Source organism: Gopherus flavomarginatus, chromosome 2 (genome assembly GCF_025201925.1).
Source record: "Gopherus flavomarginatus isolate rGopFla2 chromosome 2, rGopFla2.mat.asm, whole genome shotgun sequence".
In the NCBI taxonomy this organism is placed as follows: Eukaryota; Metazoa; Chordata; order Testudines; family Testudinidae; genus Gopherus; species Gopherus flavomarginatus.
In genome coordinates, this window is record NC_066618.1 from 73950919 (window position 1) to 73975054 (window position 24136).

At 40.7% G+C, this 24136-nt stretch overlaps 1 protein-coding gene across 6 annotated transcripts in view; it reads right to left on the bottom strand.

The window, feature by feature from the left end:
• Window positions 1-24136, bottom strand: part of TOP2B (DNA topoisomerase II beta) — a 119406-nt gene that overhangs the window by 21288 nt on the left and 73982 nt on the right. For all 6 annotated transcript variants that reach the window (XM_050938296.1, XM_050938293.1, XM_050938295.1 and 3 more), the window contains 13 exons: window positions 23887-23988; window positions 23656-23793; window positions 21514-21652; window positions 19260-19417; window positions 18707-18832; window positions 9811-9921; window positions 9615-9720; window positions 9317-9426; window positions 6561-6653; window positions 6349-6463; window positions 4968-5089; window positions 3934-4082; window positions 2275-2506 (listed from right to left, as the gene is read on the bottom strand). In XM_050938296.1, the coding sequence (XP_050794253.1) occupies window positions 2275-2506; window positions 3934-4082; window positions 4968-5089; window positions 6349-6463; window positions 6561-6653; window positions 9317-9426; window positions 9615-9720; window positions 9811-9921; window positions 18707-18832; window positions 19260-19417; window positions 21514-21652; window positions 23656-23793; window positions 23887-23988 (1701 nt within the window). The remainder of the gene's footprint in view (window positions 1-2274; window positions 2507-3933; window positions 4083-4967; window positions 5090-6348; window positions 6464-6560; window positions 6654-9316; window positions 9427-9614; window positions 9721-9810; window positions 9922-18706; window positions 18833-19259; window positions 19418-21513; window positions 21653-23655; window positions 23794-23886; window positions 23989-24136) is intronic.

Below are 24136 nucleotides of genomic sequence, written 5' to 3' on the forward strand. Positions count from 1 at the left end.
GATACTTATTTGGAAGATGGAATTGCACCAGCAGCAGTGAGTTTTTTAGAAAAATGCTAGTGTAGATGTGACGTTATCTGATTAAAATATGACCATATGGATCATTGTTGCAACCACTGTTAAATATTTGCAGCAAATATTGTACAAAGATTGTCGAGTGAGGTGTCTATGAAAAAGTTATGTTTTGCTATCTGTATACATGTATCATTTTTGTATGTGAAGTTAGAAGTATTGGAATATCCACCAGCTTTCTGGCGACTGACTGCCTCATTCTTTGCAATTCACCCTAACTGAGTGACAATAGCTATCCCACACTGGGACACCGGTCACAGCCAGATATGCCATGTAAGATATCTGTACAATTTACCAGATATTATAATCTTGTTTATATGTTTGTATCACCTTTGTATTATGAGTTATAAATATATATGTATGTCTGTATTTCAAACTTGTGCTATGCTTCTGGGTGACACCCCCAGAAAGTTTGGCATCAGCACTGCCTAGCCTGCTTGATGTCCCATTAAGGACCATCAGGTATACAGCTGACCCATTGAGAGAAGACAACGGATACACCTTATGACTCAGCAAGGCATGCAGGGACATGCCTATGGACAGAACTCTAAGGCTTCCAAGCCATGTGCTGGTCAGCTTGAGTTTGAAACAAAGGAAACACAGGCTGCATGGCAAAAGACTATAAAAGACAGCTGCATCTTCTCCATTTTGTCTTCAATCCTGATTCTTACCTCTGGAGGAACTTTGCTACAAACTGAAGCTCTGTACAATGGACTGAATGACCCATCCAAGCTGTGGATGTACTCCAGAGACATAAGCCAGCAGTTTATTCCATCACTTGTACAAGCCTCAACCAAGAACTTTGCCATTACTGTATGCAATTGATTCCTTTAACCAATTTTAACTCTCACCTTTCTTTCTCTTTATAAATAAAGCTTTAGATTTTAGATACTAAAGGATTGGCATCAGTGTGATTTTTGGATAAGATCTAAGTTATATATTGACGTGGGTGTGTGGCTGGTCCTCTGGGATCAGAAGAACCTATTATTTGATGAGACTGGTTGTAAAGAACCACTCATTTCTGAATCCAGTGTTTTTAGTGATATAAGAACTGGAATGCCTGAGGAAACTGCCTTTATGTTTTCTTGTTAGCCAGTGTGTTGAAACAGGAGTTTACTTTTGTGGCTGGTTTAGTATATCTTATAAAAGAATAACCACCAGTTTTGGGTTGTTTGTGCCCTATTTCTCAGCAGTTCGTCCTGAATTTGGCATCCTCAGTCGTGACCCACTAAGGCACAGTTACAGTAGACAAGGCCCTTTGGCCAAACAGGACAGAATGCAGGTTAAATACACTGAATGCTCAGGTTCTCCTAAAAGGAAGGCCAACTGATTCCAATTACTGAAAAAAAATTCATTTATGTGGCATTCCCAGCTGTTGGTGAGAGGAAATGCTCTGTGTTGTGAAAGCTAAAGCTGCTTTCTCAAACAAAGACCATGAACAGGGATCGAAGTGCAGAACTCCAGCAAGTGGAACCTAAATTGAAAAATACAATTAAAAAAATAAAATTTTGCTTCTATGAAATGGACAAATCTAACCCAGCACTGATGTCCAAACTAGTAATAAACATGAAAGGGTTGTTTCTACTGTCTAGATTTCAGCTGAATTTATGCTGAAATGATTTCAGATTGAGTTGGGCTCTTCTTTTCTTCCAGCATTTGGAGCCTCTTCAGATACATGGCAGAACTGAGAGCTTCCCAAACAAACTTTAAACAAATGAACACTTTAAAGAGTTATGATTTGGAAATTGTTGGTTTTCCTGTTTAATAACAGCTATGGAGGAACATAAAAGGGAACATAGTTTAGTCAAGACAAAAGAGGCTTTAGAGATTCCAGTGCAAGCCATAGAGGCTTTAAGACTGGCTGAAGATCTAGTGTAATTTATCTTAAAGAAATGACTGATACAGCTTTTTAGTCACCAGATCGCAATATTCAATAGTCCTTTCCACAACAATTATGGTTTTGAGAGCACATTGACAAATGAATGAGTAGAATGGAGGAATAAACCTTTAAAAGAATCAGTAAAATTACAATGTACTAGTTTCAATGGGAATATGACATAAAACAATAAATTCCTCTCCAGAGGTGATAATCATTTGGCAGTGATGTGTTTCTAAAGTGATATAAGATGCTCTTTATAAATGCAAAACTCAGGTTTGTGTAGGAAACATAAAAATAACAGCATACACTGTGAGTTATATTACCATAGGATGGGGATCCAAGCCATCCAACATTCGGCTGACATTATTCACAATTTCTCTGGTATCATAGTTAGGAAGTTTACAAGCCCATCCTGTACCAATTCCCTCAGCACCATTTACTAAAACCATGGGAATGATGGGAATATACCACTCTGGTTCTACGCGCTGGTTATCATCATAAAGGAACTTAAGCAGATTGTCATCCACTGCAGGAAAAAGCAGCCGTGCTAAAGAGCTTTGAAAAGAAGAAGAAAACAACTTAATTTAACAAGAGTCCAGTAAGTCAAAAAACGTGTTACACTATGAAGATTAATGGACCCAAATTTCATCTCATTAAAAAATTGTACTCTCTCTTTTTTTAATTGTCATTATGAAGCTGAACATACTGTTTTCTGAGACAAGGACAGAGGTATTATTGAACCTTCATAGTGGAACAATCTGTTCATAATAAATACAGGGTACTTGAGGGTTTTTTTTTTGGGGGGGTGTTCTGTGACCACGTGTGCATGTATCTTACCGTCCAATTTTTAAAACATACAGAAAACCGGTACACTGAAGTACTCAGGACTCATGTATTTCATTACCTCCACTCAAAAGACTAGAGGTAAGTCAAGCAGACAGTCAGAAAAAAGAAATATTTGCAGTTTCAAACCAAACCAAAAAAAGCCAAGCTCAACTGTAGGCATGACAGCCTCAACAGTCCATGAAACACTTTGCAAACAGAGGTTTCATCAGTGGGCCTTTGCCAATTATGCACAATAAAGTAGGCAAATCAGTCTCCTAGCACATATGGATCAAATGAACTGGAGAACATATTAAATCTATTAAAGTACTGTACCACAGAAACATTTATATGTGGAAGGGATCCAAAACTGATATTCATGCAGAAGGGGATATAATTAGAATAATCAAATGAAATTAACAAAAGGAAATTAAGGCTCAATATCAATGTGAACTAATTTATTAAGGGAAATGGTAGAAGCCACATAGCGTAACATTTACAATCATACTGGACAAAATACTAGATTTTACTATAGGGAACAAATTCTGTCTGTCAAACTACACTCTAATTTACTTCCAGGCCACTCCACTGTTTTTAAATTATATTCTCAATTATACTTAGGAAATCCCATTAGCTTACATTGTGGTTGCACAGGTGCAACTGAGATCATAATTTTGTTTGCAGAATCTAAATGCTGGCCATGTGGAAGAAGAAAACAACACAGATTGACTTTCAAAGCTTATACTGAGTTGTAAGGCTGCCACATAGAAATAAATTCATGGGTAAAAGGACTGTAACACATTTTATGTGGAATCAGAAAGACACAACATGAAATCTCAAAGTTCCATTTTTGAAGACTGACAGTTGAACTGGATGATCTGCCTTTTCAATCTGTAACCTTATGATTCAAAGTAAAATTTGTACAGCTAACTTTTTTTTTAAGTCCTCAAGTACTATTCTCACAAAATTAGCAGGAAAATCTATATGTACAAAAAATGTATTTGCACATGTAAATCAGGAATTTGAGCACATGCAGCTACTTGGTCTCTTACATGCATGCTCACAAACAAATACATGCTTGGAAATCTTGTAGTGCAAAAGCAATTTGAAAATTTGGCTCTATGTGTTTTTAGTTTAATTTGTTCTGAGCAAGCTTTTACCTTAACATTGTGAAAATATAACGAGGGCTGGCAGCATCCTTCCCACCATGAAGCCTGGTACCAAACTGACCAATAGGCTGCAGTAGATTAACATTGTTACTTCCAACAAAGTTCTGAGCCAAGTTGACAATAGTCATCATTAATGCTTGCTGGAAGAAAATACATACACATTGTTACTATTCAGTGTAAGAAACTGCACTCTTTTCTAATCAGCAAGTATAACAGGTTTTCATTGCCAGATAATCCATGACTCATTCTACTCTGATTTCAAACATGGTCTCTCTGAAAAATGGAAGGCTATAATTTATTACAGAAACAGGGAATCTGTAGTTCAACTGTTAAAATACTGTATTCTCTCTCATTGTCCTTCTGTACAAGGAAGTTTTCATATGCTTTACTTTCTCATCCCCTACTCTCACACACATTTTGTTTGAGTTTTCAAACACTCGCTTCTGTGTACAGGAGATTATGCACCATCCCTCCTCTCCCACAAAATGATCATGGTGGCTTTTTGAATGTATATTTTTATATTTATATTTTGACAATGCTAGTCTCTGGCAGTATAGCTAATATTCCAGATAAATACCAGAAAGGCCGGAAAACAAATACTTTAATCTTATTAAACACAAGAAACTGTGTTAGACAATTTCAAAATGTCCTGGAAAGAGACCACAAAATCCCATTTTTACTTTCTTTACTTTTGCATAAAAACAATATGTCTTTCCTGCCTAAGTCTAAAACATGGTCAGGTATACAGCTGGCATGACTGAGGACCTGGTCCAAGTCCACTAACTCGCTGCCCCAGCATTATTTCCCACAGCCTAGAATCTTTGGTTGAGACTTCGCTGTGCATAAAGGAATAAAACTAACTGTCTTCTTATCAAAATGGATTCCATTTGGTTCACTTTCTTAAAAAGATTCTGAACACTTCTACTCGTAGGACTCTTGGTCAATCATTAAGTGCTGTTGACTAAATAAAAAATTGGCCTATATTCTATATAGAAAAAATACATCCTTCCCATTTTCGCACTCACCTCTCCATGATGATAGGCTGACATTTCAGCAACAGAACCAGCCAGCTGAGCAACTTTAACCTCACGTTTATCGTTTCTCTTAAAGCAAGTGAACAAAACTTTGCGCTGTCCTGGCTTAAAACCTGTTTAGAAGAATAATGCTTTTTAAATACACACACACACACCCCTTTTTGAAATGATAAATTCTCTCTCTCTCTCTAAGAGAACACATTTCTAATCTTTTTTGAAAGGGAGACAAATGTTATGTTGAATGAAAATAAATCTACACGATATTTAGCAAATTCATAAACACAGTGTAAAAGAACACATTTATATTAACCAACTGTAAGCAAACACTGTGCTGATGAAAAGAAACAGCAATATAAACTGAAGTTTTCCAGCTAATTAACTTAATATTAACATGCAGCATTCAATAATTCCCCACACTATCCTGCTAAATCTCAATCCTATCCCTGGATTCAGAAAGGTGCCTTCTGCGTTCCCCATGAAAAGCCACCCAAATATGGCTGAGTTATTTCTGAAAATCGCCCTTTGCAACGCTCTGCATACATCTGTTGTTAGAGACTGGCAGCTAAATTTTAAGAACATTTCATATGGACTGAGCATAAATTAGAAGTTGTCTGATTAAGGGTTCTTCTCTATTGCAGCTGAATAAGAATGGGAGTCTGCGTGTACCTCTCTCTGGGTATCACCTGTCTTAAGCACACTTTGTGCTTTGTTGTGAAGTCTATGTTGTTGAGGGAAAGGAAATCCCATCCCACCTATGAGACTCCAAGCCCCTTTTTCCTGGTTGAGCAAGAATACATGGGCTGAAAACAGGATAGGCATATATCTCCTTCTCCTGCTGTGAGCTTTACAAATGGAGCATGCTTTGTGTCTGGGGTGCTTCTTTGCATGTCTATGTTGCTCCACGAGAGAAATGGTGGTGAACCTGACAGAATTTCTGAAAGATCCCAGCATGGGTCCAATGCCTCCAAAACTCTGTCCTTGATGTGAGAAGGGAAGAGGACAGGAGTTTCACCCTAATCCACTCCCTATTGCTAATTTGAATTAAATGTTGATGAATATGAGCACTGAAAGAAAGGAGCACTTGCAACAAAAGTAGAGCACTTTCACAGTACAGGGAAGAGGTTTGGCCAAGTGGACAGGTTGTTAAGCTACAGCTTGAGCTGCCTCTAGTTTTACTTCAGAGAGGAGACAACTCAGTACTGTACATTACAGGCAACGTAAAGAAGCAGAAACATACAGGTTCTAGATTTCTCTCACTAATTCCAAAAATTCATTCTCACAGTACCAACGTCTTTTCAAATACAGTCATATCTTTCAAAATGACAAGGATAAAAAGATACATCCTTATAAATCACCATTAATATCTACTTACCATCAACCAGGGATGGAATGGATCTCTCATTGTCTGAGTTTGAGAAGAGAATCAACTCCTTGTTAATGAAGTCATTGTAAGTCAAATGCTTTGTTGCTGTACCATACAGAAATTGCTAAAAGAAAATGTATATATCAGTATAATTTCAACATTGAAACTGCATTAATTTTAGCCATCATCCTCCAGGCCTCTTCTCCTCATTTAGAACTAACCTCTGGAAGGCCATGTAACCGACGCTGTCTTCTGTCTTCCATGAAGTTTGTTAACCACTCTTTTCGGTCATCAATTTTCTTTTTGCTGAAGGCCTGCAAATATTTCAGTTCATCTTATTAGCATATACAGCATTACACATGTGTAATTTTAACAATTATTGTAAACTGTTGTATGGTTCTTTTAAATATGCAGTAACTTTTATTAAAGGTAAAAATTATAAAAACAATCTGTATACACTGCTGCTCAAATAGAGGAATTATTTAAATACATATCCTCTTGTATACCCACTCACAACAAACTACTCATTATACTCAGATCATTTATTGTCGGTAGGTTTTCAAACTGGCAGTTCTCTGATCAGCAGGTTCTTGAGCTTTGCAATTGTTTCTGAGATCCACACAGGCCTTGCTGGATCCAACTATAGGTAATTCAGTCCAGGATGTAGCCACCACAGTCAGGGACAGTTCCTGATAGCACAGCTTTATTGGAATTGTGCTGCTAAGGAGCAAGAAGATGCCAGGGATACAAATACAGTTCAGAAGTATAGGCCTTTTATGGATCCCAATGGCCGCTCAGACCATTCTGTGAGGGGAGAGGGAAGTGGCCAAATCTGTTCCCTTTCCAACTAGACCAATGGAGGACAACCTTTGTATGCTATCGCCATGAACTTTTCCTTCCCCCTTAGCTAATTGCCTTCAAGTTTTACTGTAGAAAGGAGCAATCTGGTCCTTCATTTTCACACCGATTGAGTAGAGACAGAGTAAAGAACTAGGATTTGGTCCTGTGTGTTTTGGGATGAGCATTTCCAGCTCACAGACTGTCCATTTATCTGCGTCGTCTAGATGTGCCGTGCTTCTTCAGCTCAGAGTAAAAATGTTTTACAAGACGATGTATATGGAAACAATTTTCTGTTTGCTATTCTATTTCCATTTTATAAATCATTCAGTAAACTACCCTAAAAAATTATCTGAACTTTAAAATTTCATTTTATTCTGCTCTGATACAATCCAGTACAATTCTTTTTAGTAGTCCAACCATATAAGCCCTAGAAGGCCCCGTTTCCATCCTCCAAAAACCTACTCCTAAAGAGAAATGTGGAGCTGCCAGGGTGGAGTCTGAAAGAGAGATTAAATGGTATATGAGTTTGCTGCCTTCCACCTCCTACAACTCCAGATTTAGATTCATAGACTCTAGGACTGGAAGGGACCTCGAGAGGTCATCGAGTCTAGTCCCTCACCCTCATGGCAGGACCAAATACTGTCTAGACCATCCCTGATAGACATTTATCTAACCTACTCTTAAATATCTCCAGAGATGGAGATTCCACACCCTCCCTAGGCAGTTTATTCCAATGTTTAACTACCCGGACAGTTAGGAACTTTTTCCTATTGTCCTACCTAAACCTCTCTTACTGCAGTTTAAGTGCATTGCTTCTTGTTCTATCCTTAGAGGCTAAGATGAACAAGTTTTCTCCTTACTCCTTATGACACCCTTTTAGATACCTGAAAACTGCTATCATGTCCCCTCTCAGTCTTCTCTTTTCCAAACTAAACAAACCCAATTCTTTCAGCCTTCCTTCATAGGTCATGTTCCCAAGACCTTTAATCATTCTTGTTGCTCTTCTCTGGACCCTCTCCAATTTCTCCACATCTTTCTCGAAATGCAGTGCCCAGAATTGGACACAATACTCCAGTGAGGCCTGACCAGTGCAGAGTAGAGCGGAAGAATGACTTCTCATGTCTTGCTCACAACACACCTGTTAATGCATCCCAGAATCATGTTTGCTTTTTTTACAACAGCATCACATTGTTGACTCATATTTAGCTTGTGGTCCACTATAACCCTTAGATCTCTTTCTGTCATACTCCTTCCTAGACAGTCTCTTCTCCTTCTGTATGTGTGAAATTGATTGTTCCTTCCTAAGTGGACCACTTTGCATTGGTCTTTATTAAACTTCATCCTGTTTACCTCAGACCATTTCTCCAATTTGTCAGATCATTTTGAATTTTGACCCTATCCTCCAAAGCAGTTGCAATCCCTCCCAGTTTGGCATCATCTGCAAACTTAATAAGTGTATTTTCTATGCCAATATCTAAGTCGTTGATGAAGATATTGAACAGAGCTGGTCCCAAAACAGACCCCTGCAGAACCCCACTCGTTATACCTTTCCAGCAGGATTGGGAACCATTAATAACTACTCTCTGAGTATGGTTATCTAGCTAGTTATGCACCCACCTTATAGTAGCCCCGTTTAAGTTGTATTTGCCTAGTTTATCGATAGGAATATCATGTGAGACCGTTTATCAAATGCCTTACTAAAGTCTAGGTATACAATATCCACCACTTCTCCCTTATCCACAAGACTCGTTATCCTATCAAAGAAAGCTATCAGATTAGTCTGAAAGCTGTCAGATCCTTTCACCAAAAGACAGGCCCCTTCACCAAAAGACACTAACAGAGCTAAAAAAAGTTTTTTGTTGAAATTAGTTAATTAAAAAAAATCATATTGTCAGTATCCCTTTAAGAACTGTTGTAATGTCCTTGCATAATGTCAGGTGGTGAGATAGATGTTCACCAGGCCCAGCCTCTGAATGTGAATTGTAATATTGTTCAAACATCAACAAAATAACCTGAAAAATGAAAAAAATAAGTAAGTAACCACTGTACACTAAGAGTCAGGATTTCTTGACCCAATACTTGCTGCAAGTGATGGCATTCATAAAACATGGCACACAGGAGTTTTAAAAGTTCTTACCAGTGTAATGGCAGCATCATCTTCAGGACCAGCATATCTGAATAAGATCCGATGCCTCTCCATGTCAGCAAAGTATTCTTTTGCTTCTTTAGCAGTGCTGGTACCCAAACCTGCATGATGAGGAGAAAACAATTACTACATAATCATACTGTCTGAATTATCATGTTTTCCCAACAATTTACTGGGATTGACTTGAAATAACTTCAGAAACTATTCTACTAGTGCTTACTAAAACAAACAGACACCACCCAATTATTGCTTTTTCAAGTCCATGAGTGGTTTTTTTTTTAAAACAAACCTTTGTAGTATTTTATCTTCCATGCTTTATGATTCTCCATATGTTTCTTCCACTCATCAAATTCAGGGATACTATAGAAGGCAAGTTCCTGCTTACTTTTGCTTGCCTTAAAAATAACAAAAATATACCTAGTCAGTCTTTTTTATAATGTTATCTACAACACATCAGAACTTTATATTGTCAGTATACGCTGTACCTTTACAATGGGAGTAATGAATTCCTCAAGAAAACCATGTTTCAAAAGAGATGGCCAATTGTGATGAATAAAGTTGATGAACAAGCCTTTTATGTGAGATCCATCCTGATCCTAAATATGAAAAAAGGAACACTATCAGTGAATACGGTATATTAGCTCCAGCGCAAGAGAAATGACAAAAACAAAGACAATGTATGATTAAGGAGTCAACGTGTCAGTACTTTCAAATCTCACTGACCTGAATAAGAATGAAGCAATGTTTTTTTAGTGGGAAACATGTAATCAAATGGGTAGTTTCAGTTCTGGGTTGTGCAAGCATAGCCCAGGGGACAAGACCTCCTGTAGCTGAAGTCCTCAGAGAGCTACAACCTTCTTTTCATCAGCAGCAAGACACCATAGATGCAGAAGTGTACGGCTTGAATGGAAAGGGGAGTGGCTGAATGGATTCCCTGGACAGGTTCTGTTGATAGGGCTCGTCAGCAGTGTCAGCAGCAATTTAACGAAATGGTTACTCACCCTGTGTAGTAACTGTGGTTCTTCAAGATGTGTCCCCCTATGTGTGCTTCACTGTGGGTGTGCGTGTGCCCCCTTGTGCCTTTGAGGAGAGATTTCTCATAGCACTGTCCTTTTGGCTGGCGCATGCATGTTACTCAGCCTCAAGGTCCATGCTATTGTTATATAGCGCTCCACAGGTGAACCACCCTCAGTTTCTTGTCTACCATGATGCTTCACAGCAGAGAACTCCGAAGCAGAGAAGAATGAGAGTGGGCAGTGGAGCACCCACAGGGACACACATCTCAAAGAACCACAGTTACTACTGCATATGGTGAGTAATCATTTCTTTTTCTTTCAAACAGTGTCCCTGTGGGTGCTTTACCAGGTGACTACTAAGCAGTTCCTCTAAGGAGGAGGGGACTTTGGAGTTGAGTCTAATATAGAGGAAAGTATAGCTGATCCATCAGAAGTAGAATTGTGAGTTACTGCATAGTGCTCAGTAAACTATGTATAGAAGTCCAAGTCGCAGCGCTATATATTTCAATGATGGGAACATTTCTGAGAAAGACTGTAGAGGTGTGTAGCAAGGTGGCGTGGCGTCCCTCAGGAACAGGAAGGGATCACAACACGCCTCCTGGTGGGTAGAATCAGGAGAGCCATGTCCGCGCCGCTGGAAGTGGAAAGGCGGGACAGGAAGTGGAAGTACAAAAGACAGGCTCTGCTCAGTTGGGCTGGAGCCACCACAGGAGACAGACGCATCCCGGCTGTTGCTGGAGCCTGCAGAGGAGCTGCCAGGGCTGCCTCCTGAGAACTGGCCAGAGATTCCTGAGACGTCAGACAACTCCCACAGTATAGAGCTACCAAACCCTGGTATGTAGGAAGTAGCGCAAGAGAACTAAACACTCATCTGGTTGCCCGTTGGTCTGATATAAGGCCACAATGCTGCAGGCGGATCCCCGCTGATATAGTGGCAGACCACTCTTCCACTGTTAGGACCCTGGGCTGGTATGCAGTGGAGTCAGGCAGGCCCATGTCCCCCTAGCCCCAGCCACCCCACCCCTGGGGTGGCAGTACCCCCATCTTAGGCCAGGAAGCCTGTGGTACTCTACCATCCACCCCTGCCTGAGCCCCTAGACTGTGCTGGTGCTCACCCCTGCCTGAACCCCTAGACTCTGTTGGTGCTCACCCTTCCCTGAGCCTCTAGACTCTGTTGGTGCTCACCCTTCCCTGGGGCTCAGATTGCTTAGCTGCTCTGCCTTGATTGCAGGTTAGAGGCTACTAACTGTTTGTTGCCCTGCCCTGACCGAGGGCCCGGATCTCACAGACTGCAGTACTGCTCTGCCTGGCTGGAGGGCTGCAGCATTCGGTGCAATTAATTCCCCCCTTTTGAACTCACCTTTACAGGTATGCAACAGTGAGGAGACATGGCCTCCCTCAGAGAGTAACAGGGAGGGACGGCCACGCACCCTACAAGGTGGAAATAGACCTCATAGAGTGAGTTTGTATGTCTCAGGGTGTTTGGAGATTACAAGATTGGTAGCAACAACTATGCAGTTGGATATCCACTTAGAAAGTCTTCATTTAGAGATTGGGGGCCCTTTTGATCTGTCTGTGATAAAATCAAATATTTGGAAGTCTTTCTGAAAGGCTTAGTCCTGTCAAGATAGAAGACCACAGCAGTCCTGACCTCAGGTGTGTGTAAGAGCACCTCTTCTTTGCCTAGGTGAGGTTCACGGTGGAAGATCAGGAGGGGAATAGGTTGGCTGATAAGGAACACCCTGTACTGAAAGTGGTCCTGACCAACAGCAAAGCATAAGCATCTTTTGTGTAGTTGATGGATCTGTAGGGCCCTATAAAATTCACGGCCATGAAAAATGTGTCAGTGACTGTGAAATCTGGTCTTTTGTGTAGATTTACCCTATGCTATACAGATTTAACAGGGGAGACCAGTGTTTCTCAAACTGGGGTCCCGACTCAAAAGAGGGCTGTGGGGGCGGCGGGTGTCACAAGGTTATTGTAGGTTGATTGCAGTATTGCCACCCTTACTTCTGTGCTGCCTTCAGAGTTGGATGGCCCAGCAAACAGCTCTGAAGGCAGCACCCTGCCAGCAGCAGCGCAGAAGTAAGGGTGGCAATACCATACCATGCCACCCTTACTTCCATGCTGCTGCCTTCAGAGTTGGGTCAGGACGCCTACAGTTACAACACCTGAAAGTTCAGATTTAAATATCTGAAATCATGACATTTATTATTTTTAAAATCCTATGACTATGAAATTGACTAAAATGGACAGTGAATTTGGTAGGGCCCTCCCTATATGATAATATGCCTCCTGAAGATCTAGGACTGAGAACCAACTCCTTGGTCCAGTGATGGAATTATTGCTGCATCACCATTTTGAATTTTTGCCTTCACAAAGGTGTTGAGTAGCCTTAAATCTAGGATGGGTATCCAACTGCTGCTCTTTTTTGAACCATGAAACACCTGGAATACAACTCCTTCCCTCTGTGTTGCTACAGAACCAGTTCTATAGTACCCAAGAGTAGGAGAGAGCCTATTTTCTGTTGTAGAAGGTTTTCGTGATAGGATTCCTGAAGAGGGATGGGGAAGGGACGCTGGCAGTCACAAGAGAAGTAAAGTGAATGGAGTACGCTACAGATATCCTCTCCCAAACCCATTTATCTGTACTGATTGACTCTCAAGCCCACTGGAAGTGATAAGGATGGCAGGTGAATCAATGCAGCTGGTAAGAATGAGGATGGTAACTCAGGACTCGACCACCCTATCAAAACTGGTGCTTGGTGGTAGAAGGCTTTGAGGTCAAAGGTTGAGAAGTTGGTGGTTTTCTTCTCTGGAACCTCTGTCTCTTGTGTTGAGGTTCTTCTGATCTCTGGGAGCTTGAGAACTGAGCAGGATGGGATCTCTGTGCCATCTAGGACTTACTAACCTCTCTCTTTTGGGCAGGTGTGTAGATCCTGAGAACACAAAGTAGCCCTGAAGTCCTTTAAAAAATGTAGAGATTGGTCCATGCTGTCAGCAAACAGTTTATTACCATCTACCGGGTGGCAGTATCAACAATCAAAGGAGGCCTGCAGAGATGTTCTGGTGAGCAGCTGGCCTTTTGCAATAATTGCCTGGAATTGCTCTCTGTGTTCTGCTGGGGGATGCTCAATAAATGAGTTCAGCTTGGTATAATTTGTATGATTATATTTTGCCTATAAAGCTTAGTAGCTGGTAATTCTGAATTGTAAAGTAGCTGACTGAGTGTTGTCAGTAGCATGTCCATGGCATGCGCTGAAGTGATAGTAACTGAAGGAGCTGACATTACTGTAAATCTCAACTGCTCCGAGAGTTGTAAAGATGGAGCCCTAGCAGGCTTCTTCAGTGCCAGGTGAGAAAAGGCAGTGCTCTTCTTGTCGCCTCACTCTGCTGACAGTAACCGACGACAGTAACCAAGCCCAGAACTTTACAGTCTTTGAATTTGACAGCGCCCTTGGTACCTGAGGAACCAGCAGCCTCATAGATACCAGATTGGAAAACAGTGGGTGCCAAAGTATCCGGAGTCATCAGAGACCACAACTTCTTTGAGGTAGATTCCCTATGTGGAGAACTTGGGGGACAGCCTTTGGGGGTCTTATGAGAGGAATCTTGGGTCCTCCTCTTAGATGCTGTCAAGGAGTGTGGTTTGGAGACAGGGGAGGCAGCGGATTACTCAGCGACCAGCATATGGGGGGATCCTCTGGCTATGGACAGAGGCTGGGCGCAGTGAGATCTCCATCATGAAGAGTTTGATCTCCCTGTTTTTTTCTGGCTCTAGATTTTAATGCCAGACATAAGTTGCACTTCTGGGAAATATGAGATTCCCAGAGGTAATGGATGCGCCAGGACTGTCCGTCACTCATTGGGATTGCCTCCCAACATAACAGGTAATTTTTGAAACCAAGGAAACCGGGCATGTCCTCCCAGTAAAGTAAAAATCTCTCAGGAGGGTAGAAATTAATATACTTTTTTTATTTAATTGTTTTTAAACCAGTACAGCTAAAACTAGTACTAAGTAATGCTAAGGACAACTACAATAAACTAACTACTAAAAGATCTAAGGGGACACAGTTGAGGTAAAACTAAACATAGACAACTGTTAAGGCTCCATCTCAGGCCAAGGCAGTTGAGAAGGAACTGAAGGCGGTTCCCCCATGCAGTGTTATATAGCAACAGCACAGAGCATGAGACGGCATAACATACGTGCATTGGCTGAACAGACATTGCTATCAGAAATCTCAGACCAAAGGCATAAGGTGGCGCAAGCATACCTACAGTGAAGCACCCTACAGTGTAGCACACTGCTACAAGGAGAAGCTTCCCTTCCCAATGGAATCCTGTACACTTTCTTCTGGTGAATATATCAAGGGATACATCATTCTCCAGTGACTCAACAAGTTGTGATTAGCCCAATATAAAGCCACAGATTTTCAATGGATAATTGCCTTTCACTGTAGCAGCATGTAGTCCCAGATGACTATTCGTGGCAACTGCCCAAGCCGGGCATTACAGTATCGACAGCTTCAACCTGCTGTGCCATGTGGCACTCCCGAAGCACGGCCATGCCACATACGTTCAGTCTGATACTGCAGATGCCATTCAGCTGATGTCTACTAAATTCTGTGATACCATCTAGGTTGGTGGTTTCTGATTGGGAAACGTATACAAGCCTCCAAGCCTCAGCTGGAACCAACAGATTCTACCAAGCCTACTACACCCAGCTGTCTACGTCGGAGACGTCAACAGCCATCACACAGACTGGGGAGTATAAGGAGGTTGACACCAATAGTGAACAACTTGAAGACTGGGCATCTCGAATCGACCTTGCCCTTATCCATGATGCTAAGCAGCAAGGCACATTCCATTCTTCTAGATGGGATCGTGACTATTCTCCCTACTTGTGCTGGGTCAGTTCATGGACATCCTCAGCCAGCAACATGCCAAGTTTTGGATACCTTCCCATGCAGCCAACACAGACCGTTGCTGATCCATATCGGGCTACAAATTCCAGTTGTCAAGAGTTCCAAAAAGAAGTAGTGGAACTTCCGAAAGATACCGGGAAGTGCTGGAGAAGAGTGTGGTTACAAACCAGCCCAGCACATCTTGGTAAATGAGACCTACTGTTGCTTCTGTGGTGCTATCTATAAAGCAGCCTGCAGAGCCATCTCACGTGGTTGCCGCCCGGTCTATATCCCTTGTCTCGATGCGGAGAGCACTGCATCTGGTGACCCAGATGTCGCTGACCATCTGATCGAATCGTTGGACACTGCTCGCTGAGCCAGATGAGAGGAGATGACCGAGATGATGAGCTTTACCCACTCTAGATGCAAGTGTTGGAGTCTGCTCTGACACCTTGGAGCAGTGCAGCAGCCACCTGCACTCTGCTGACCCTCAGTGACACCCAACCAGGTAGCTGGACACCTACTTAAAATGACCAGAGCACCTTTGGAGAAACAAGTGCGAAGACAAGCGAGGAACGAATGGCATATGTTTAAACATGAACACCAGATCAGAAGCTGCCCACAACCATTCACTGTAACAGACACTGGGTAGCATCAAGTGTGGAACAGATGCAGGCTATGACAATATACACCTCTACCCCAATATAATGCCACCCAACATAACATGAATTCGGATATAACGTGGTAAAGCAGCGCTCAAGGGGGAGAGGGCTGTGCACTCTGGTGGATCAAAGCAAGTTCGATATAACGCAGTTTCACCTATAACGCGGTAAGATTTTTTGGTTCCCAAGGACAGCGTTATATCGAGGTGTATCTCCAGAATTCCTGGAAAACCTTGGAAAAGACCCAAGTCAAGCATCAAGCTATTGTCCCATATCATTATTGTTGGCGTGCTTCAAGGCTCTGGAGTGCTTGGTCCTACAGTGCATATTACCCGACATGGAGAGAATTTTGAGCCCTGACCAAGCTGGCTTTCGCCAAGGCTGTAGCACATACAACAAAGTACTTGTGCTGACAACATTTGTTGAAAATGGCATCCAGAGAAACTTGAAAACAGGCGCTGTTTTCATCGTTCTAACAGCAGCATACAATACGGTATGGCATACTAGCCTGCTCGTGAAGGTATCGTGGGTCCTGCTACCTTGGGTCATAGGCGTCGTTGAACTGTTCCTCCGTGATAGGCAGTTCAGAGTCCATATGGGGGAGGAGACGAGTGCTTGGAGACAACAGAGCAATGCGTTACCCCAGGGTTCTGTGCTTTCTCAAACCCTGTTCAACCTTTACATCAATGATCTGCCAGGAATGGAGTCATAAAAGTTCATTTACGCAGATGACATATGTTGCGCTACCCAGGCCTGGACGTTTCACAAGCTTGATGCCACCTTAAACTGGGACATGATAAAATTAGCTGACTACTGTAAGACTTGGCGCCTCCAACCAAGCGTCATAAAAACAGTCTCCAGTTTGTTCCATCTTCATCATGCCAGCGCAACCCGAGAACTGAATGTTTATCTGACTGGTCAGAAGGTGAAGCATGAAGTAGAACAGGTCTATCTAGGTATGACCTTAGACCGCACATTGAGTTACCATGCCCATCTGGTTTTGATCTGCCCCATCGCCAATGGTCCCCACTGAACAGGTTCCAGCTTAGGGGCAGGATTTTATAATTGTACTATGAGAATGAATGTATGACTTGATTTCTTCCTGCCAGCCACCCTTTTTGAATAGCAGAAGGGAATGACCCTCTGGGACACAGGTAGAAATGCATCTGACAGACTGCCAGCGTCTGTACTGATGTTAAGGCAAGGACAGATCAGAACAATCCTTATGGCTGATTATGGTCACCCTTTTGTCTACTATGTTTTCCTATATGTATTACAAATTAGGCACTCTAGTTAAATATACATTTCTTTGTTCTAAGGTTTAGTAAGTAAGAGGCAGGATCTTGTATTGTGTCTATGTTAAGGAGATTAGAGGAACGTTGAAGGCCTGGGCCCCAGTGTGAATTGTTTTGATAATAAGATTTAGGAAGCCTTAATTTACAATGTCTTTTGCTCTCAAAGGTCTCTGTAAAAGACTGTTTGTGTGAATGAGGAATGTATGTATCAGGAAAAAGTAAGGTGTGAAGGCGATTGTTATAGCCAGATGGTCAAGGAAGGAGTGAAGAGACTTAACGACACCAGAGAACCATCAGCACGCATCCATAATGAAGAAAGGGCAGATTGATGACCCTGAGGTAAGGCTGGCACCCCTAAAGACAAATTAAATCAAATCTGTGACAGGAGGACCCCCTCAGAGATGTTTTGGAATGCTTACATCAAAAGATAACTCCAATTAAGAAGTAACTGGTCAGAAACTGACACAGCAAAATCGATAGACTTCAACAGAGAAAAAAAGACTATAAGAACAAAGTGCTTTGCCATGGGACTTTGGGTTCGTCTTGCCACTACAGGAGCATCGGATCACAACCAACAAAGCCTGGCTCCCCTCTGCGACCAATCTGGCTGGCCACTAGATTGATCCAGACTCTGGACTGGTAACTATAAACATCAACTGGTAGGACTCTGTGTGCATGCATAGTGTGTGTGTGTGTGTGTGTGTGTTTGAAAAGCACATGATAACTGCTGTATTCTCAATAAATGCGGTGTTTTTGCTCTCTCCCCTATTTTTTTTAAATGGGGAGAAAAACAAATAAAAGGTTCTTAACCAACTAAGCTAACTACACTAAACTACTTGACTAATCTAACTAAACTAAGTCTGAGGTAAGGCAAGCTGGAGCTCCAACTCAGACCTAGGGCGACTGAGAAGGTACTGCACCAGTTAATTGCCACTGCAGGCCTGAGACAAGGAGAGTGCATGTGTGGCCCATTTACCAGATATTAGGAATGGCAATATACAAAAACCTGTAGGAGAACACCTCAACCTCAACCTCCCTGAACACAGAATAGCAGATTTAAAGGTAGTCATCCTGCTGCAAAAAAACTTCAGGACCAGACTCCAAAGAGAAACTGCTGAACATCAGTTCATTTGCAAATTTGACACCATCAGCTCAGGATTAAACAAAAACTGTGAATTTCTAGCCAACTACAAAAGCAGTTTCTCCTCCCTAGGTATTCACACCTCAACTGCTAGAAGAGGGCCTCATCTTCTCTGACTGAACTAACCTCGTTATCTCTAGACTGATTCTTGCCTGCATATTTATACTTGCCTCTGGAAATTTCCACCACATGCGTCTGAAGTGAGTACTCACTCACGAAAGCTTATGCTCCAATACTTCTGTTAGTTTCTAAGGTGCCACAGGACTCTTTGTCGCTTTTTACAGATCCAGACTAACATGGCTACCCCTCTGATACTAAAATATCTTAGTTATGTGTTTTTAAAACCTGTATATCTCAAACTAACCTGATCAGTCATGATCATAATCTTTCCGTATCTCAAGGATTTTAGAGATTCTGGATCTTCATAGCTTTTCTTGTACTGCAGACCAACTATTTTGATAATGTTGTTGATTTCTGCATTTTCCATAATCTGTGTAAAAAGCAGAGATTCAGCATGGGGTAAAAAAGCATAATGAGTTGATACCTTGATATTTGTTTAATATTACGTCAGCTATAACAAAAGTTCCCCATATTTAAGAGTCTCTTAGTTCAGGTGCTGTTCTTCCTTATCCATTGTTGCCAACTCTTATTATTTTATCACAAGTTTTGCAATATTTTATATATTCTGGAAGCACTGTCTCCAAAAGTCATTTTATTAGGTGGGAATCTCAGATTTCAATGAAAAAGTAAGTTTCTAGCCCTCACATCTGCTGAACCTTCTGAAAATGCGAACTCCAAAGGCTCAAACATTAAAGACACACCAACAAACATTATTTTTGAAATTTCACAGTTTAAGCCATTATATATACTGAAGCTGACAAGAATTTTTAACCTTGGGAGTTGGCAGTACTGCTTACCTGCTTGTGAGAAGCTTCCCGAACATTGAGAATTTTACCCCTGAGTGGGAATACCCCATATCTGTCTCGTCCAATGACCCCTAAGCCAGATACAGCTAAAGATTTGGCAGAGTCTCCTTCTGTTAAAATCAACGTGCAGTCCAAAGAATGTTTGCCACCTAGGGAGGGGTGGGAAAAAGGCAGGAAACAAAGCAAACCAGAAAATACGTTTGTGCTAAATTACCGGTTTTCTCCCTAAACCAAAATGATAGATAATTCTTCAATACAGGGTGAATTTCACTCATGATGTGAGACCGTCCATACCACTTAAGCTCCACAGTAGGAGCGAAGAAATCTCCCCACCCACTCCTCCTTTGAGGAGGTTCTCATCCCAGCAATGGGCTGGTGTGGAGGGGAAGATGGACGCAGTGGAAGAGGGTGGAGGTGTCTCACACAAATCCAGGGACCCAAAACTCCTGCATGAGGAAAATAGAGGAGCAGTGGCTGTTATATCTTTGATTGAATAGCCACTTCTGGGTGGCTGTCTTGCAATCCTACACTGTCTACAAATGACATACATTTATATATGCATATATACACTAAAGATGGGTTATTCATCCCCCCCACCCATATATTTGGATAATTTTTATACAAGTAACTTCCTCTTCCACTGGCCCTTATTACGTCTGGCTCTCTCATACACACAGAATCCACAAGTCTGGACTGGGTAACCACATGCAAAAGCGCAAACACATGGAAGCTGCTCAGTGGATCAGAGTACTGGTTACCCTTCTATCTAATCTGGTCCCAAGCCATAATCCAAGTGTTTTGTCTCCATCTGACAGAAGCAGAACAACAAGACAAGAATACTTGTTTGCCTAGGGAAAAGCCTCAGATTTGAGACTTCTCCACAAGCAATTCTCATTCATCCTAAAATATTAACATACTAAAACAAGGTGATTCTCTCTTGTTCCTCCTTCATTGCTAGGGCTGTAAATAGTTTATATATTTCATCAGAATCCTTCCTGGAAGGAAGGACAGATGTTAGTTCCACTCTTCTGGAGCCTAATCCATTCATCAGATGCCAACAACCCTCTGAGAGGCTGGAGAAAATGACTAATCCTCAAAAAAAGGCATACACCTCTACCTCGATATAACGCTGTCCTCGGGAGCCAAAAAATCTTATCGTGTTATAGGTGAAACAGCATTACATCAAACTTGCTTTGATCCACCAGAGCGCATCGCCTCGCCCACCTTGAGCACTGCTTTACCGTGTTATATCCAAATTTGTGTTATATGGGGTTGTGTTATATCGGGGTAGAGGTGTATATAACTTCCTAAAAAAAGAGAGAGGCCTTGTGCTTTTCAGATTCCTCGCAGTAATATGAATCTCTCCCTGACTTAGCAGGTTGCCTTTTTGAATCTGATGATTTTAACAGTTGTATTCCAAAAATGAACAAGGCTCTGAAAATTTAAGAGATGGACTTTAAGAGTATGTCTACATTGCAATTAGAAACCCACAGCTGCCCTGTGACAGCTGACTTGGGCTCATGGAGCTCAGGCTAAGTGGCTGTTTAATTGTGATGTAGATATTCAGGCTTGGGCTGCAATTTTTGGAAGCTAAAGTGTATCAAAATGGTTCGTTTCTGGTGCAAAGAGATCAGTTATCAAATAATACTAAATACCCAAAGGCCAGACTGTTTCTCTGTCCCTAAAATCTCATCCCTACCTAAAAAACACTAATCCCAAGTGATGGAACAATTTATCCCGAGGGTTCTGTGGCTAAAAATCTGGCAAATGTTCAGAAAAGAGATTACAAAGCCTCCTCAGCTGTCTTATATGGTGCTACCTAATCACAATGAATTATTATTTCTATATATTCAGTGAATATTGACATATATTTAAAAAAATAACAGAATATTGGACACATTACTTACTGTGATGTACCTCTCTAAATAAAAAACAAATCCTAAATCAAAACTATTAACTCCTTACCGTAAATCATCTGGTAGTCTTAGCATCAGACTGAGAGCTGCACTTGTAATTACAACACTAAGGAGTTCACCTTTCCTTCACTGATCATTAAAAATTTGCATAGAGAAGTATGCAGTTCATACTTTTTTTGACAGACCACTAACATAATGATAAACTCTCTTTACAAACTTGTGTAAAACAGATTTAGAGCATCTAACAGTGATTTAACAATTGTTGATAAAATTAAAGCTATAAACATAATAAACTTCTTGGCATGAAGTAATCATATTAAAGCTCTTACCAGCATCATTAGCATCATCTAGTTTTGGAATGCCCTTGATTTTACTGTGCTTCACTGATGAACATTTTTTGTTCAGCTGAGTCTGTGCCTTGAATTTAACCCAGTTCAGAATACTCTCTACGATACCACAATTAGAGGCCTATAAATGATAGATTAAAGTTGTGCATGAGCACAGAAGTAGAGCTTCACACACTAACTTAAAATAATGCAGTAAAATGTAAGAATCCAATCTAAGATCCATCAGTGGTTTTCAAATTCCCCCTAAACAATTTTTAAAAAGCATGATTAAAAAAAATATTCAAGGAACTAACATCACATGTACATTAGCATCCAAACAACCCCCAACCTACCCTTTCTTTTCTTTTCTATCCCTCACATGGTTGTTGTTATTCTTCTTCCTCATTTCTGCTTTCCTTCCCCACTTCTTTTTCCGTATTTTTTCTCTGAGTTGTCTATTAAATTGTAACCTTTCAAAGTACGGAACCTGTCTTATACTAAGTTTATGAAATGCCTAGCACATTTTAGGTACCATGATCCTGATTCTATTTACACCAAAGCCAGTTTACACCTGTCTGGTAGCATAAAAGGAGTGAGCTACACTTACACTCATTTTAAAGACCTGTTTATATGTTCAGAATGATATAAACTGGCCTCAGTATAAATGAGAATTGGGCCCTGTATCTGCAAACCACCAGAACTCTACCCAGGAATTCTATGCCAAGGCAAGACAATTTTATGCAGCACAAGTAACATATTTCTATAGCAAATATTTCCACATAGTAACTAGTTGTAGAGAATTTCACACCAAAAAAACCACCACTGGAGGCAAATACCACGTGCTTTGGCTTTTCATTATTCTCTAGTCATAAAAATTCACTGTTTAGAGATTTCACTGCACATTTAATACCCTTAAATATAAAACGCACACTTCTAGCAAAGAGTACACACACTGCAAAAAAAATATTGCCAGAAATGGAAAATATATAATAAAGTGCAATTCTGGAGGTTGCATCCAGTCTCACAAAATTATGATTTGTTGTTTTTCCCTTAAAAGGTTAGAAGAAATGCAGCTGATTCCATGTGATGAAACAAGGTTTTATTTTAACTTTTTATTAAGGCAAAGTTATAATAAAATCTTAACATACTACATCGTATATTACCTATTCAGCATCAGGTTAATGTTCAAAGAACCTGGCTAACGACTCTGGCATGCTGGGTGAGAAGCCTTCCTCCTCTGAATTTGCTAAAAAAGGTAGCCAAATTTCTCAATACCTTCCTCTTTTTGGAGCTTCTCTTATGTATACACTTGGCTGTGGTATAGTTTAATACAGACTGTCCTTGTAATGGAAAAGTTTTCACATGAAGTCTGGAACTAGTATTTTAACACCAGGAGATTGCATTTTTTTATTTATTCAGTGTAAATCTGTTTGATGTTAGGAGTGCAAGCTGTAAATCTCCTATTCACATGCTGCTACATAGGTTACTGGCACTAAAGAGGACTCAGTTTAATGAATTCTGGCTGAAATTTAATTCTACTTTTTCTTATTTAATAGAGCCTTATAAAGAGGCACTGGTGAGGGGGAACCTGCATTTACACCAGTGCATTTGTTCAAACTGTCCGAATTAAAACAAACTCGTATTTTCAAGTTATATTATTGGAAGAGAGTAAATATTTTTGAATGGCATATTAATAGTTGTATGTTACTTGATTCACAGAAAAAAAGACAAGTTCTTCTATACACCCTTTCCTAAATAGCATAAGAAAAATTTCAAAGGACAAAGTAGGGAAGAAAATAATCCTCAACTCAAAAGGTACTGTACTACCAAAATTTGTGAATGCCTGTCTTTGTATTAGAAATTTACCAGCATAAATAGTATGTAATCTGCCATAGGTCGGTGAGCCATGGAAATGAAATCCACGTGCAAATCGGGCAAGGGCACAGTGCAGCCTATTGCCCCCCCACTCAGACTAGAAGGGCAGCAGAAATCCCTCCATGCCATTTGCTGTTTGTTGAAATCTCTGGATTCATAAAAATGCAGATTCTATAACCCAATTCATATCGTACTTCATTTGGGAACACATAAAAACCTGATCCAGGATGCAATTCCTGTGTTCCTATCATAAAAGCATATCATACTTACTGCTTTGAAAAATTTCTCTGATAGCTGGCATTTGGACCCAAAACTTTTAGGCTGAAGGGTCATGTTTTCCTTTGTCTGAGAATCAAAAGTTGGATTTTCAATCAGGCAATTCACAAAAACCCATATATGATTCTTCACCTGTTGAAAAAACACAGAAATCAATTCACTTATCAAAACTGTTGCTTCCATTCTTTTTCAGTATTTGTTTTTAGTATATATGAAACTACTTGCCTGAAACGGTTTCACTGAAACTCCAGCTTTGTTCTTCTTCTTCACAACCTCAATCAATTTACCAACAATCTGATCCACTACATAATCAACATGCCTACCACCCTTAATGAAAAAAAAAGAAAAGAAAACCACTGAAATTCCAAACATCTAGAAATTGTGTTACCAAGAATTACTGTATTCATATTGAGGTTGAATCACCTATATACAGTACATCATCACTTATTCAAGAATATTTATATTATAATGTAAT